Source organism: Epinephelus moara, chromosome 18 (assembly GCF_006386435.1).
Source record: "Epinephelus moara isolate mb chromosome 18, YSFRI_EMoa_1.0, whole genome shotgun sequence".
In the NCBI taxonomy this organism is placed as follows: domain Eukaryota; kingdom Metazoa; phylum Chordata; class Actinopteri; order Perciformes; family Serranidae; genus Epinephelus; species Epinephelus moara.
Window position 1 is genome coordinate 23,767,903 of NC_065523.1, and position 15,000 is coordinate 23,782,902.

The 15,000-nt window shown below is 41.2% G+C and overlaps 2 protein-coding genes across 5 annotated transcripts; one reads left to right on the forward strand and one right to left on the reverse strand.

Annotated features, from left to right (window-relative positions):
- Window positions 1-316: 316 nt before the first annotated feature.
- On the forward strand, window positions 317-5,792 carry hmox2b (heme oxygenase 2b). 3 transcript variants are annotated; one of them, XM_050069441.1, is made up of 7 exons: window positions 317-427; window positions 972-1,117; window positions 1,952-2,051; window positions 2,184-2,301; window positions 2,462-2,953; window positions 3,399-3,522; window positions 3,652-5,792. In XM_050069441.1, exons 3-7 carry the CDS (start codon window positions 1,969-1,971, stop codon window positions 3,777-3,779), a joined length of 945 nt encoding a protein of 314 aa, XP_049925398.1. In that variant the 5' UTR covers window positions 317-427; window positions 972-1,117; window positions 1,952-1,968; the 3' UTR covers window positions 3,780-5,792. The 3 variants fall into 3 exon arrangements, with proteins under 3 accessions (XP_049925398.1, XP_049925399.1, XP_049925400.1); XM_050069442.1 differs by having other exon boundaries at window positions 340-421; XM_050069443.1 differs by lacking the exon at window positions 972-1,117 and having other exon boundaries at window positions 351-427.
- A 1,826-nt stretch (window positions 5,793-7,618) lies between these two features.
- On the reverse strand, window positions 7,619-14,171 carry dnaja3a (DnaJ heat shock protein family (Hsp40) member A3a). 2 transcript variants are annotated; one of them, XM_050069726.1, is made up of 12 exons: window positions 13,928-14,171; window positions 13,114-13,250; window positions 12,938-13,021; window positions 12,629-12,835; window positions 12,382-12,534; window positions 12,148-12,295; window positions 10,497-10,561; window positions 10,122-10,250; window positions 9,918-10,033; window positions 9,703-9,800; window positions 9,406-9,541; window positions 7,619-8,074 (listed from the first exon to the last, which is right to left on the reverse strand). In XM_050069726.1, exons 1-11 carry the CDS (start codon window positions 14,169-14,171, stop codon window positions 9,420-9,422), a joined length of 1,503 nt encoding a protein of 500 aa, XP_049925683.1. In that variant the 3' UTR covers window positions 7,619-8,074; window positions 9,406-9,419. The 2 variants fall into 2 exon arrangements, with proteins under 2 accessions (XP_049925683.1, XP_049925684.1); XM_050069727.1 differs by lacking the exon at window positions 9,406-9,541 and having other exon boundaries at window positions 13,928-14,162.
- Window positions 14,172-15,000: the final 829 nt, after the last annotated feature.

Consider the following 15,000-nt stretch of genomic DNA (forward strand, 5'->3'; position numbering starts at 1 on the left):
GTAGTAGTAGTAGTAATAGCCTAGTAGTAGTAATAGTAGTAGCAGCCTACTAGTAGTAGTAATAGTAGTAGCAGCCTAATAGTAGTAGTAATAGTAATAGTAGCAGCCTAATAGTAGTAGTAATAGTAATAGTAGCAGCCTAGTAGTAGTAGTGGTAATAGTAGTAGTAGTGATAGCAGTATAAGTAGTAGTAGCAGCCAAGTAGTAGCAGTAATTATAGCAGTAATAGCAGTAATACTAGTAGCAGCCTAGTAATAGCTGTACCTTAGTAGCTGCTGTTTTGCAGTTTGCATCCTCAGCACTTCCTGTGGAGGAGCACCTGACAGCCAGCAGCCTGGTGGGGGCGGAGTTGGACGTGCAGTTCCGTCCTGGACCTCCAGCCTGATTTGTTGTAAACTGGACCGCTCTGCACAGTGGTGGGGTAAAGGTTTGTAATGTCACTATGAAACCAAAGCCTTCTAACCCTTTAACATTTAATATGACGGGTAAATAAACGTATTGAACTGGCGATGTAACGTTAATGTGACGCTGCTCGAAGTTTGTTAGCTTGTTAGAAATGCTAGCTAGCTATTAGCTCACTTAGCTAGCGTCATCCAGCAAAGTTAGCTGTTGTTGTCCAAATGATGCTCCTAGCAAGTTAGGTGACGTGACCGCCAGGTGTAACAAACAGGGCATTTAATCGTGTCTCGATTAAAAGCAGCTTGAGATTATGGTTGCTGATGAAGTTGAGGAGCAGACCTGATTTATTTCACTTCACTAACTCGCCTCATACATCACCAGCTATGCTTTGAGACTTGTGGTAAACGCCAGAAGGCCTGTGCTGTTGTTGTACGTGCTCCTTTTTGTTTGGCTGTGCTCATGTAGTTCAAGCCAGAGTGTTGTTTAAAGCAGCCTTTGCTATGTAAACCAAGCCAGCCCCCAGCTGCCAGACTATCAGCTTTCACCCTCACATTGCCTTATCTTCCTCTCAGAGTAAATAAGGTCACAAAGGCAGCAGAATTAACTGGCAGAAGACAGCTTTCCTTTGACCATCATCTCAGGGACAACAGCCATAGTGGGAAGGAGTGAGGTGATATCAGCTCCCCTTTTTCCTGATTAAAGCTCTGCTGTCTCTTGGGTAAGGGTTAATTGATACTGTGATTGAATACACACTGTTTGACTATCTGTTGTTTGTGGCTAGAGGCAGTGATTTATCTTATCATCCAGAGGGAGTTTGAAAAGATAGTGGTGTTGGCAGAGGTTAAATAATGTAAGTGAAACACTGTCAGCCATAATTTGATGATTATGAGCCTTTCTCCTTGATTCTGCTGTAATTGATAATGTGCTCTTTAGCAGTGGTTCCCAACTGGTCCAGGCATGGACTCCAGAGTTCTTCGTAGTCATTAGTTCAAGGTCCACACAGTTTAATATATTCAACGTCATACTTGTGTTTGGCCATGTTGTGGAGCTAGTTTGCTGTCTACATTATTCACTCACTCTACAGCAGTAAATGGCACTTCAAAATAAAAACTCTGTACCAAAAATTCACTGTCATTGTTTTCTTTTCTTTTTTTACAAACCTGACACATTCGCAAGAGTCACTTGTGGTCGATTTAGATGGACCCACAAACCACTTTTGGACTGTGACCCACCATTCGGGAACCACTGCTCTATCCTATATACTGTATGTTGCTCCTGTGTGTTGTTATTGTTTTGGCTCACACCTCTAGAACCATAGGGAACACCGCAGCCTGTCATTGTTCCCTTGTTTATTTTGGCAACCAGTTACGCAATCTTGACTCAAGTGACATGTTTAGACAGCAGGATCTAGTATGGGTCATAGTAATGATGCATTGTACAGTGTAACACAAGTCACTACTATATATGCCTTGCAGAGTGAAGTGTGGTGAAACTTAAATATGACTAATGCTATAGAATTTTAATGTAAATATAATGTCTCACACTGATTCAGACAGGAAAACACCACTTATGTCAGCAGAGAAGATGGAAACAGCTGCCGCTGTGTCCAATGGAGCAGGGCCTGTATATGAGGAGAAGGAAGACCCCCTCAGGTAAGTCTCCCACCAGTTTTGTAACAGCATTACCTTTGAGACGGTGAAATAGGATTACAAAATAATCACGTTTCTTGTTATGGTTATGTCAAACACACATTACACCTCCTATTTGTCTCGTTTCTTTCCCAGTCCTGAGGATCTGTCAGAGGTGCTGGCAGCAGGGACCAAGGAGGTTCATGAAAAGGCTGAGAACACCCAGTTTGTGAAAGATTTCCTCAGGGGACGCATTCGCAAAGAGCTCTTCAAGGTCAGTCTGAAGAAGATCAGGAGAAATTGTTGCAATGTGATGTCATAAAGTGCTATACAAAACAAACACGATGAGTAAATAAATCTAATAAACATGTAGGTAACCAGCAAAGAAAAGAATACTGACAGAAGGAGACAACTTTTCTTTCTTGCTTCCCCAGCTTGGTGCCGTTGCGCTCTACTATACTTACACAGCCATGGAGGAGGAGATCGAAAGGAACAAGGACCACCCCCACTTCGCCCCTTTATACTTTCCCACAGAGCTGCACCGCCACGAGGCCCTGGCTCGTGATCTTGAGTACTTTTACGGCCCTGACTGGCAGAGCCAGATCAGCTGCTCCCAGGCCACCCAACGCTATGTGGACCGTATTCATGAAGTAGGGCAGGAGGACCCGGTGCTGCTGGTGGCCCACGCATACACGCGCTACATGGGGGACCTCTCCGGGGGCCAGGTGCTGAAGAAGGTGGCGCAAAGAGCCATGAAGCTGCCGCCCACAGGGGAAGGCCTGGAATTCTATCAGTTTGATGGCATCCACAGCGCCAAAGCATTCAAGCAGCTGTACCGCAGTCGCATGAACGAGCTAGAACTGGACATGGGAACAAAGAAGAGGCTGGTAGAAGAGGCTGTCAAGGCCTTCCAGTTCAACATGGAGGTAAGAGGCCAGGGATGAGAAATGGAGGTTGGAGAGATAGAGAAAAGAAGAAGCTATGTTTGGAAACACTAGTGGGCGATCTGTTCCCTGGTGGTGATGGTGGAGAGGTTAAATGAGGATTTTCTTGTAGTAAAGGTGTTCCTGTGCCTGCTTTGAACATTTACAGGATTTTAAAGACATATTGAAGGTCTTGCATGTATTTCGCCACTTTAATCCTCTAATGTTACGCAAATTAAATGGTATTTGAAATGCAGTTTGGCTGAGATGCATGAGAACAACTTCCCTTAAAGTGGAAACAGACAACTTTTACATTAGTGTGATTATAAATGATAGATTTTTCAGGTGTTTTCTTTGCTGAATTACCCAAAAGCAGACATTCCTGTCTGATTGTTTCATCCAAGAACAAGCTTGATAACCTTACATACTGTCTGTTCGGTGTTGGCAGGTGTTTGAGGAGTTGGAAGAAATCGGTAAAACCATCCCAGAAGACGTTTTAGATGCTGGCATGCCCGTCCATGGAGCAATGGGTGGAGACATCAGCAAGTGTCCCTATTATGCTGCTAAAATGGGTACGCTCTTCTCTCTGTAAACATTGTGCCATCGTATGACATTTATAAATGACAATGAACCCACGATAAAGCTTTTATAAATATGAGGATCCTCTTTAAGTGTGTTTTTGTGCTCGCTCTGTGTCACAGCTGCATCGGGTGGAACAGCATACGCCTGCCAGCTCGCCATGGCCGTACTCCGACACCCAACGGGACAGGTCCTGTTTGCCACTTGGTTCGCTGCTCTGGCTGGATTGGCTGCGTGGTACCTGATGTGATCCAGCCATCACCCTGTCAACCTGCTGCTGTAAGAGAGAGGGGGAGGAGGAGCTCAGAAGGAGACTAGAAAACTCCTGTGAGCTGTAGACCATTTTATAGTTTAATACAGACATTCTGAACGGGTCCAGGTTTATTTAATGTGACATGTTTGTAGAGAACCTGACAGGAAGTAAACTCGGTTATGTTTCTTAGCAATGGAATTCCAATGAAATGATCTGTAGGACCATTAGGACGTCATTTCCATCCATCCATCTATCCATCCAGCAACACCACGTATAATTCATCCTCCTGTCTTTATTTCTCTACCTCTTGAGCACTTCCTTCCATCCTGTGTCCGTCCAGTTGGTGTGGTCGTGTCTCAAAACCTTCTGAGGCTGTTTTCTGACAGTGTTAAAAGCTAATTTGTTGTAAAATTAAATTTCTAATTTTAAATGAAGGTGCCAAATTGACAAAGCATGGCCACTTTTAAATGCTGCCCATGTCTATTGGTTATACAGTGATAAAATGAGTTCACGGTGAGCTTAGAAAGAAACACACTATGCATTATGTTATGCAGTATGTATAACAGCGCAGTATGTTTTTGCTGTGTTGATTTTGAATCAGGCCTGTGTTTTTTTTCATCAAAGAGACAGGAAGTAATGTACAAGTTAATAATACAACAGTATCTTTTCACTTCTATACATCGACTCAAGCTCCAAAGATAAATTAAAAACACAGTGAACTGCAATTATGTTCTTTTTTAAAATCCACGATCATATTTCATGATTCAAACATGGCCTCAAATGTGCACTGTGAGACAGGTGATAGGAAACAGAAGCTTTTTTAACTATAGCACACCTACACTTTGTCAAGTGTATGATTAATTAAAATCTTCAGATACTAGTGAATATACCAGATGTTTGAGTCTATTGATGCATGTTCAAATGTACTATTTCTGTCTCAGAATTATGCGATACAGCATCTTGTATTTCTAAAAAAAACTGCCTGTTGTCGATTTAAAGATGAATGACTAATTGATTATGTTTTACCTGCCACAGGAGCCTATAAGAGACAGATGATGTGTCATGATTGCAGCTGTTTTAACAGGAAGTTGCCCTTTTATAATGTGTCTGAGCGTTGCGGTTTATTACAAACTACTTCAGGTTAGGTACTTACAGGCAGGTCCTTCAGCAGCTCAGCATTTGTTAAGGACATACCATCATCACTATAACTGTAATCACTGTTCATATTTCATTCATACTGTATGTTGGGAACCACTTTCCCAGTCGTGCACAGCTTTTTTCAACACATACAAGGAGGAATATATTATGCTATATGTGTACTGTATGCAGTGTTATTGCACTGTTTTGCTATTGAAGTTGAATATTTATCCTGACACAGTAATGACAGTTTATTAACTCTGCTTTCTTTCCAAGAAGTGTATTTTTTCCCTTTGCTTGGGTCTGTTTTCTTCACATAGTACCAAAGGAAACCTGCTGAAAACATTGTAACCAGGTTCCTGTGCTGTGTGTATTCGCACATCACACATAAATGGGTGTACAGTAGGAAAGATTTGATCAGACGTGTGATGACTATGTGGTGCGTTTTGCATTCGAGAGTCTCAGGTTCAGGCAGTCAGAAGGCAATACAACAGGGACTGCCCTAATATACTCCTGTAGTTCAACGTCCGTGTTTTAAATTTTTTTTTATTATTTATTTTAAGCCAGTGTGACGTGTCAAACTGCTACAGTATTTTTGGACATACTGAAGGGACACTTACTTGAATCTCAGGAGTGCAGGTAGATAGTTCAGGTCATTGGATTAAACCTTAAAGTTTTAAGTGGGACGCTTGACTAATTCATGCTGATTTTAAATTGTGTTTTCATTAACTAAGCTCCTTATCCCTTTGTGTATCTAACTGGACAAAGCTTTATAGTATTGACTAGAATACTCTCATTGTGTGAGAGTGAAACCACAGGAGTATGTTGTGCTGTCTGTAATTAAATAAACTGTTTTTCTGCTCATGCTGATAAGAGGTGATTCAATTGGACTGGGGTTTTTAATCACAGCAAACATCTTAATGGATGATCATTTTGATGCATATTTAATACATTTCTTGGCATAAACCTTGAGGTATTAAGATTATTAAGATTTTAGGGCTTTTTGCCTAAATTATAGGACAGCTGAAGGGGACAGGGCTGCAGGTTGGCAAAGGACTCAGCCTATATGAAGAACACACTCTACCTGGGGTCTTGTTTATATAACAATGCATAGAATCCATACTAAAAATCTACGTACAGACAAAAGCCAGAGATGGCATGCGGCAAAAAATATTTAACAATTTCTACAATCAGGCTTCCACCTCACCGTCTGCGCCGCTATTTGCCAGCTCCAAAATGTTAGTAAGCATGGGTCAAAGTTTCTGCCAACAAGTCTGATTTTATACGTCAATATTTTGCGTGGGAAGTGGCGTACGCCTCTTTCAGGCCTCCAGCGTGCGCAATGTTTAGAAATGAGATAAAGGAGAGAAAGAGGTTGCCTCAGGTCTTGAGGATTGTTAAAAAAAGATCCCAGATTCATCCATAAATCTTTCACATATTCATCAGGAGCACATCACCAGTATTTCAACCGTAGTAATATCTTATACTGTATGTCACTGTAACATCTCAACTACTATTAGATGGTTTTGCTTTGAAATTTTGTACAGATGTTCATGACCCCAGAGGATGAATCCTGATGACATTGACATAAGCCTCAGGTGAATTTTGTATTTTGTCCATATTAGCAAATCTTAGCTTGTAAACATTACACCAACTAGCTACAGGTAAGCATATTAGCATTGTTGCTATGAGCAAGTTAGCATGCTACAACTAGCATTTAGCTCAAAGCACCTATGTGTGACTTCATCATGTGGTACAGCCTCACAGGGCTTAGAAAATATTGGAGATTGTCCATAGAACATCACTTTTAAAATAAAGGTAATAGATTTATTCAAATGTAAAAATGCAGGCAAGTTTATTATATAACATTACACATTAACAGCTGCTCTGCAATAATCTATTCTATTGGAGGCAGTTTACTGGTGTTTTGGATTGCATTATATTCTACCTAAATAAGAATGAGCAAAACATACATAAATGTTTATTAATGTCAAGACCAGTGGTTCCAAAATGATGGATCATGGTCCAAAAGTGGGTTGCGAGTCCATTCTGAATGGACAGCAAGTGACTCGCAAATGTATTAAGTTTTTAAAAAACACATTTTATTCTTAAATACAGTGAATTTCTGGCGTAGAGCTTTTACTTTGAAGTGCCCTTTCCTGCTGTTAAGTAAGTGACTTATGGACAGCTACTTGACAGAGACAGCAAACTAGCTTGACGACATGTCCAAACACAAGTATGACGCTGAATATGTTAAACTGCGTGGACTTTGAACTAATGACGAAGGAGAAATCTGGACCCCGTGGCTGCACCAGTTGGGAACCACTGGTCTGGACAGAGTCAATACACTCTTGGAGGCTTTTCCTAGACCATTGCTTTATTATAGATGTCCAGTATATCTCTTCTATGTGACACATTGATGCATCTATATGATTCACAACTACCTATGTACAAATGTAATGAAGGTGCAGAATTCTCTCGCATAATGTAAAGGGTTAAAAGAGGAACAGAGTTCACTAGTTTTCACAGTTCAGGAAAGCCTGAGCCAAAGTTTAACTTTCCACTACAGACACACCTCCACACTGTCCAACATTTAAATGCAAAGGTAAACATGTAGTCAACCTGTTAGGACTGACAGCACTGCTGAGAACTGAGGAGGAAATTCAAGCACTGTGTACAAAGTATACAAAACAAAATGATTAATGACAGGAGGTTGATTTAATCCCAAATGAAACTTGTGACTGAATCTGTACTCTTTGTCAATAATTTATTTCTACGCACATGAATTCTGTTATCGTTATAGTTTTTTGAGGGGATCAACAGAAATCCAACATGCACCAACTGCTATGTTCATGATAAGTCTTTGTTGCATCAATGGACGTCTGACTGAAGAGGTGATTAGCGCAGTGGAACATCCTCTTGTGTGGATTGCCCTCAGCAGAAGAACAGAGAAGATGATCCTCCGTCTTGTTCACTGCAGGGCTGTGTAGGTAGGTCCATACTGATCCCTCCAAAACCTTTGCAGGCCTCATCTGACACCCAATACTCCTCAACCACCTGTCCCTTTATAATGTGGCTGTGCTTGCCTTGCGCTGTCCTCCCTTCTGCCCTCTGATCTACTGACGAAGCTTCTCAGTTCCAGGATGACCTTTTACCTTTAAAAAGACGAAAGAACAAGACATAAATAGATATCAATGTGTTAAATATAAATAATTTTGAATCAGATTTGTTGAAGGTTACTTGTGAGATTCCACAAGGTAAGGTGCTGGGCCCTCACCTGTTCAAATAAAACATATTTGTAAAATATCTAAATTATTAAGTGTTGTTTTATTTGCTGATGACACAAGCTTAAATTGCTCCAGGAACATTTTGGAACTGCTTCTAAATACAGTGGACACGTAGCTGGAAGTCTTAAAGAAATAGTTTAATATTAACAAGTTATAATTAGCAATTCAATAATAAAGAAAAAATATGATTAAAAAATGCTTAGAACAAATATGTGACAATACATTTCTGGGCATTGTAACTGGTGATAAATTATGCTGAAAACTTTACGTAAATATAGGCAAAAATGTCTAAAAACTAAATATATATTGACTCAGAACTCAGTACACATACTGTATAATTCTTTCATAGTGCCATACTTTACCTACTGTTACTAACGCTCCATTTGATCTTAAAACTGCACATATAACAAACAAAATAATTTCCTTCCTCTAACTGTATTGAGAAGTGGTTCAAAATTAGAGAGCAAGTATGAATTTAGGGGAACAGGTGCATTTAAGAAAACAAGGGTAAAGACAAACACAAAGAATATATGTGTATCTGCCAAAGGGGTGAACTTGTCTATTGGTTGACAAGAAATTAAAAATGTATAGTTCACTTTGCAAATTAAAAAAACGTTCAAATATAAGATGGTAAACAAATACAAGCCGTTTCTGTTTTGTTTTGTTTTTTGTACATCATAGTGAATGAGTTACTTATGAGAATATGCTTTGAAAAAAGGTAGGTAAAATAAGCTTAAGCCTCAGCCTCCATCATTTCGATCTTCATCTTTTGTTTCCCTTTTGTTTTCCTTTGAATTTAACGGCTTGTCATTTGTTCTTCATTATGTTCATTCTTTTTGGGAAATTGTTAACAAAGACCGAAATAAATTACTGCTACTACTTCAAAAGGAAAAAGAAAAGAGCTGTAAAATGGATTCTTGGGAAATTAACTTAATTCTTTTTTTATTCATCTATATTGAAGTGACAATGCAGTCCCACTTTGGAAAAAAAGGACATTTAAAACAGACAATTTAGGACAACCCAGAGTGGCTGAACATCCAGGTGAATGCACCCCTGCATCAGTGCTTTTATGTGACAGCCACAAACCAGATAATGCAAAGCCATCCAGGAAATGTGAACGTGGTGGATAATGCATCACATTTTATTTGTGAAGAACAGAAAATAGAGAGTGATTTGGGAAAAATCAACACTAGTCCTACCTGGCTTGTGGCTGTCACGAAGAACTAAACAATTTCTTTAATTTGGAGAAGAAGCCCCCCTCTTGTTTCAACTCTCCGTCGTTCTTGTTATGCACTCTTTGCCCTGCCTCAGACCGTTTACCACTGCTGCCCCCACCTGGACAGAGATTAACACTGCATCAGCAGGGCCGACGACTAAATACAACGTCCTTTCCTATAACCCCATTTCAGTGAATCAGTATATCAAGCAAAATAGTGGGACTACAGGGACAAGTGGGTAAGAAGAAAAAGTAAGGGTGGATTTCATTGTCCTGTTACCTGTGGTGGTGTTAGTGACTCCGTTCACTGTCCCCTCCACGTCTGTCTCGTCCTCAGCATAGCTCATTAGCAGAGCTCTTTGCCTGTCTGTCAGTGTCCTGCAGAAAAACAGTATCTTATGGTCACTGTGATTGGGAAAAAGTTTTTATACCATTTGGAATTTTTATTAGAGCAAAAAAGATGAACAAGATAAGTGTTTGACTGTGGACGCTTACTTGGGTACTTTTATTTTGACATGTACATAATGGTCTCCGAAGCCGTAGCCACTGATACGAGCAATCCCCTTCCCTGACAAACGGATCCTCTGATCTGTCTGGATGCCTGCAGGGATCTGAAGAGAAGAGAGTCATTTATAACACTGTATGTATTTGAAATGTTTCCCTGCTAGAGAACAAACCTGAGAATGTGCATCTACTTACTGATAAGTTTAGTGTTTCATAAAGGCCCTGTGTCCTGGCCGTGCCACCCAGGATAGCTTGTGCCACGGAGACAAGAAGATCAGAGTGGATGTCTGCACCGTCCCTCCTGAACACGGGACTTTTCTGGACCTGGACACCAAACCGCAACACATTACAACCAATCATACGTGGTAACAAAACTTCCAGTGCTCCTCAGGTTGTCTGAACTGTGTTAATTCAAAGTCAAAGAGCTCAGACGGCTCAATGCCTCTTACTAGCCCACACATCTATACTACATTACACAAGACAATCCCATTACAGCAGCTCTGACGTGAACTTGCACTTCATGGAGAGTTAATTTATTTCCGGCCTGGGTTTGTAGATGAAGATACTCACCCTGAATGTGATGAAGATCTCCTTCTTGCCGACTGGCATTCTGACTGTCTGGCCATCCTCCACCCCTTCAATGAAAAACAAACCACAGTTAAGTGGTGCATGTGATCTATATTTAAGTTAAAGGTCCAGTGGGGAGGATTTATTGGCATACAACAGTGACGTTGCAGATTCCAGCCAACTGAACAGCCCCTCTCTCACCCCTCCCTTTCCAACCATGTAGAAAACCTATAGTTGCCTCAGCAAGGCTCAACACTTTTAAAAGTGCTTGCCAGGCTGGCAGCCATGCATCAGCTTTTGGTTGTCGGAAACTGAAAATATGGCTGCCATTTTTAGTCAACTTACATTTTGAATTTTAAAGCTACAGTTGGAAGCTTTTATAACAAATACCTATTTTCATATTTGCTGAAACTGTCACAAAATTCACACAACACTGAATGAGACAAATACTCTGTGAAAAAAACTTTTCTTCTCTGCCTACCCTATCTCCGTGTTAGCATTTCTAAATGGCCTTACTACATGTGAACAAAAACAACCAATCAGAGCGGAGGAGTCTCCAGTGCAGCTGTCAATCATGTCAATCACTGCTCAAGAACTGCAGTCAAATTGTGAAACTAGGCAGCGCTGATCAAATATGAATCAAGATTCTGTTACTGCATTGCCTATTTCTCACCTGAAATGTTTTCAGAAACATATTTTAGTGTACTGTTTAGCTGTGAAATGAGAAAGATTGTGACCCAGCCGCCATGTTGGATACGTCTGATTCTAGCGAATGCCAAAGGCAGTAGGAAGAGGAGGAGGGACATGATTTTTGTCACACGTCTCGTGTACGTGTTTCAGAATATAGTGATACAAAGTTATTTTCATTAAAGTTAGCAACTGTAGCTTTCAGATACAATGCGGTTATACATCAGGTTTCTAATAATAATAATAATAATAATGCGACACTAAAGAATGTTTAAAAGCTACGAAAGAGGATTAGTGCCATGTTAAAGAAAAAAAAAATCTTTGAGAATACAGTCATAAATCTATGAGAATAAAGAGAATATTACTAGATTAAACTCCTAATTTAGGGGGAAAAATCACAGTTTAAGACCAGAAAGTCAGATAATGTGATATAAAAAGCAACAAAGTGTGTACAAACAGTGTTGGGAGTGACAGTAATACACGTTTTAGCAGTACCCAAGTAATATAATGCATTACCAACAAGATTTCGGGTGATATTATTACATTTACAATGTCACGGAACACGTTACCACCCGAAAACTGTTTATTGTTTTCATTTATCATTCACATACTGTTCCATTTCCACCAGTGCGCCACCAAAATATCCCCTGGAGGTTGTTGTGTCATATTGCAGACTACATTTTAGAAGGGTGCAGCAGGTGATCGCAAATCTCTGTGATGCTGCATTGTGCATTATCATGATCAATACATTTTCATTTTCACTCCTTTGTAAAAAGCCTTACATGCAAACAATAAAAGCTAATACCATATAATAATTCAGGAATGTATGCAGCAGGGAAGACAGCAGTTGCTTCTGACAACAGCTGATAAACTGACCTTTCTTACTCATTAATAGTGATAATATCAAATATCCTTGGAGGTATTTACAGTGTGTAAACAATAGAAGAGACAGTTAAATGACACTGACCTGCAGGCACAGGAACCATCACATTCTTCCTCTGCTTGGTCTGCCCCACCCCACGGCAGGACTGACAGGGTGTTGAAATGACTGTGCCTTTGCCTCCACAGCGACGACACGTGGAGCGCATCACAAACGGTCCTGTATTCACCGTCTCCTACAGGGCGGACAATGCACGTGTTTAGTGACGCAACAAACTACAAATATATGCTTTAAGAAAAGGCAGTGTGTCACAGCTCTCACCATGCCGGAGCCGTTGCAGTGGTGGCAGTGCTGGACTTTGGTGCCTGGCTCGTGACCTTTACCATCACAGCGCTGGCAGGTTGCTTCTATGTTAACAGAAAACTCTTTGTTGACTCCCTTTGCTGCCTGAGTGAACGTCAGCTCCATGATGTACTGTGTTGAAAAGAGAAGGTATCACAAATTCATCACCAATAAAAATCAAAGGCACTCCTTGGCTTTTGCTCCCATTTTAGAGTATCCCACTAACCTCCTGCGGCTGCTCAAATATGGCACTGAAGTCTCCAAAGCCACGGCCTCCAGAGAATTCCCCAAAGATCTTACGGAAGAGCTCCTCTGGGTCCACGCTGCTGGACTGTCCAGACCAGTAGTGGTGCCCTCCACTAGCCTGACCAGCATCAAAGCCTGTTGAGCCATATGCATCATACTGCTTCCTCTTTCCTTCATCACTCAGGACCTGAAAGACACATGGAGCAATGTTTAATCTTGATGATTACTATTCATTGATTTAGCAGAAAACACGTGCGTAGATTAATGAAAGCTTGAATAAAGACTGCACCTCATAAGCTTCAGCCAGCTGAGCAAATTTCTCCTTGGCTTGTGGGTCGTCTTTGTTGGTGTCAGGGTGGTACTTTTTGGCCAGCTGAGGGACAACAAACACACTGTCAGCTACTGTCATGACTGGTTATCTGGGAGCCAAGACAAGCTGTGAATGTATGTCAGGCAGGAGCAAACCTGGTAGTAGGCTTTCTTGATCTCTTTCTGGGTCGCGGTGCGAGGCACGTCGAGGATCTGGTAGTAGTCCTGCTTGCTGCTGGCGGGGGCACTTGTGTGGAAGGACAGTGTGCAGACAGCATTGGGTGATTTGATGCCTAGAGAGTGTCACAACAGAGTAAAAGGAAGAAGTAAATACCATGTTGAACAGTGGAGCTGTATTGAAGCTGCATCCAGGTCAGCTAAATTGACTCCCCTGCATTGTTATGAACTGTTACTGAATGTACTTTCAGGCCAAACTGGATGACAAATATTTGTAAAGACAGACCTGCAAGTCAACCTGACCTGCAGGAAGATTCTAGAAATACAAATGCTTGCAGCTCCACAAACAGCAATGAGAAAAGCTGCTGACAACAAAACAAGTTATGATGTTCTTGGCTCCCCGTTGACATTGTTTGCGGTTAGGAGTCGCACAGTTGGTAGGTGGCATTAGGTCTATAGTTGGGCTCCTTTTTAAGTAGGAGTAAGGATGTTGTGGGTGACAGAAAACACCTGTATCAACCCTTGCAAATCCAACTTGATGGCTGCAAACCAAAGTTAGCAAAACTGGTTGCATAAGATACTGTTAACTATCTTTAACACTACGTTAATAAAATAATTTTCTAATACATCTTATCTTTAAAGCTAGCTTGAGCTCTTGTCGAGCTGAGTTAAGTTAGTTGTTTTATCCTGCGTCACATGAGTAAACCAGTAACTACAAGACATTTAGCCTAGCCTAGCTTAGCCTAGCCTAGCCTAGCCTAGGCCGGCACCATATGGGTAAAACACCACTCACCTGACAGCCCTCTCAATGTCAACGCTTTCCCTGCTCCGACACACACCGAGCTTCCTCCCCGCCATAGTTTTTCCGCTCCCAGCGTAGAGACACTGCGGACACCTCCACGACCGAAGCAGACAGCAGCACCGGCGGCCCTGACACGTCCAGAGGACACAATTACTGTAATCCAGCGTGAGGAGCGGCGGACAGCCGAGGACGCCATCATTCCTTCTGTTGCCGCTGCCTGGGACACACTGCGCATGTGCGGGCCGGAGTGGGCGTCACCTAGAGCGCAAAGATGTTCTGTTAGTCAAGATGGTGCTCTGTCGAGAAAAACGAGTCGCAGAGGTTTATCTTAAAGGGATAGTTCGTGTGTGTTTTTTTTTTTAAGTGGGGCAGTGGGGTACTCATCCATAGTCAGTTTATTACTTAGAGTAAAAGTTGGCATGCCCCTAGTTTGGAGAAGCAGGCAGACAGAGAAGCTGCTGTGGACGGGCAGCAATAAAATGTACAGCAAAACTTCAATTAATAGCCCCGGCTATTATTTGCTCACTTAATTCAACAGGCCTGTATTTGGGACAGGCTTTTAATTCCTTTCACACAAAACTGTTGCTAAATTCAGAAACGCAATCAATTGTTTATTTAAACCAGTTTGAATATTACTTGCTTGGCAACCAGACCAGGGGTCTAATTGAGACAGGCCTTTATTTGTCCAAATGTGTAGCCACACCAGGCTAGTAAAAGGAACTGGGCATTTATTTGTAGTTTTACTGTATTTTAGCCACCTTAAAAAAAGTCCCACCTAAAAAATTGTTATCAGTTTAAGTGTATGTTATACTGAGAGTATTTTCACAGCTTTACATTTCCGTTAGAAAGCCCATTCCAGCAGGAAAGCCATTGATGACTTCAGTTTCTTATCTATGCTCTTGCAACGCCACCAGACTCCATTGACAAAAACTACAGTTATTTTAGTTCTTTGAACATGGAGCTGCTGGCCTGTCGCTGCTTTGTTCATTTAGTTAGTTGTGTTATTGTGTGACTTTAGGGAATCTGAATAATACTTTAAAATTGCAGAGTCACACGATAAAACA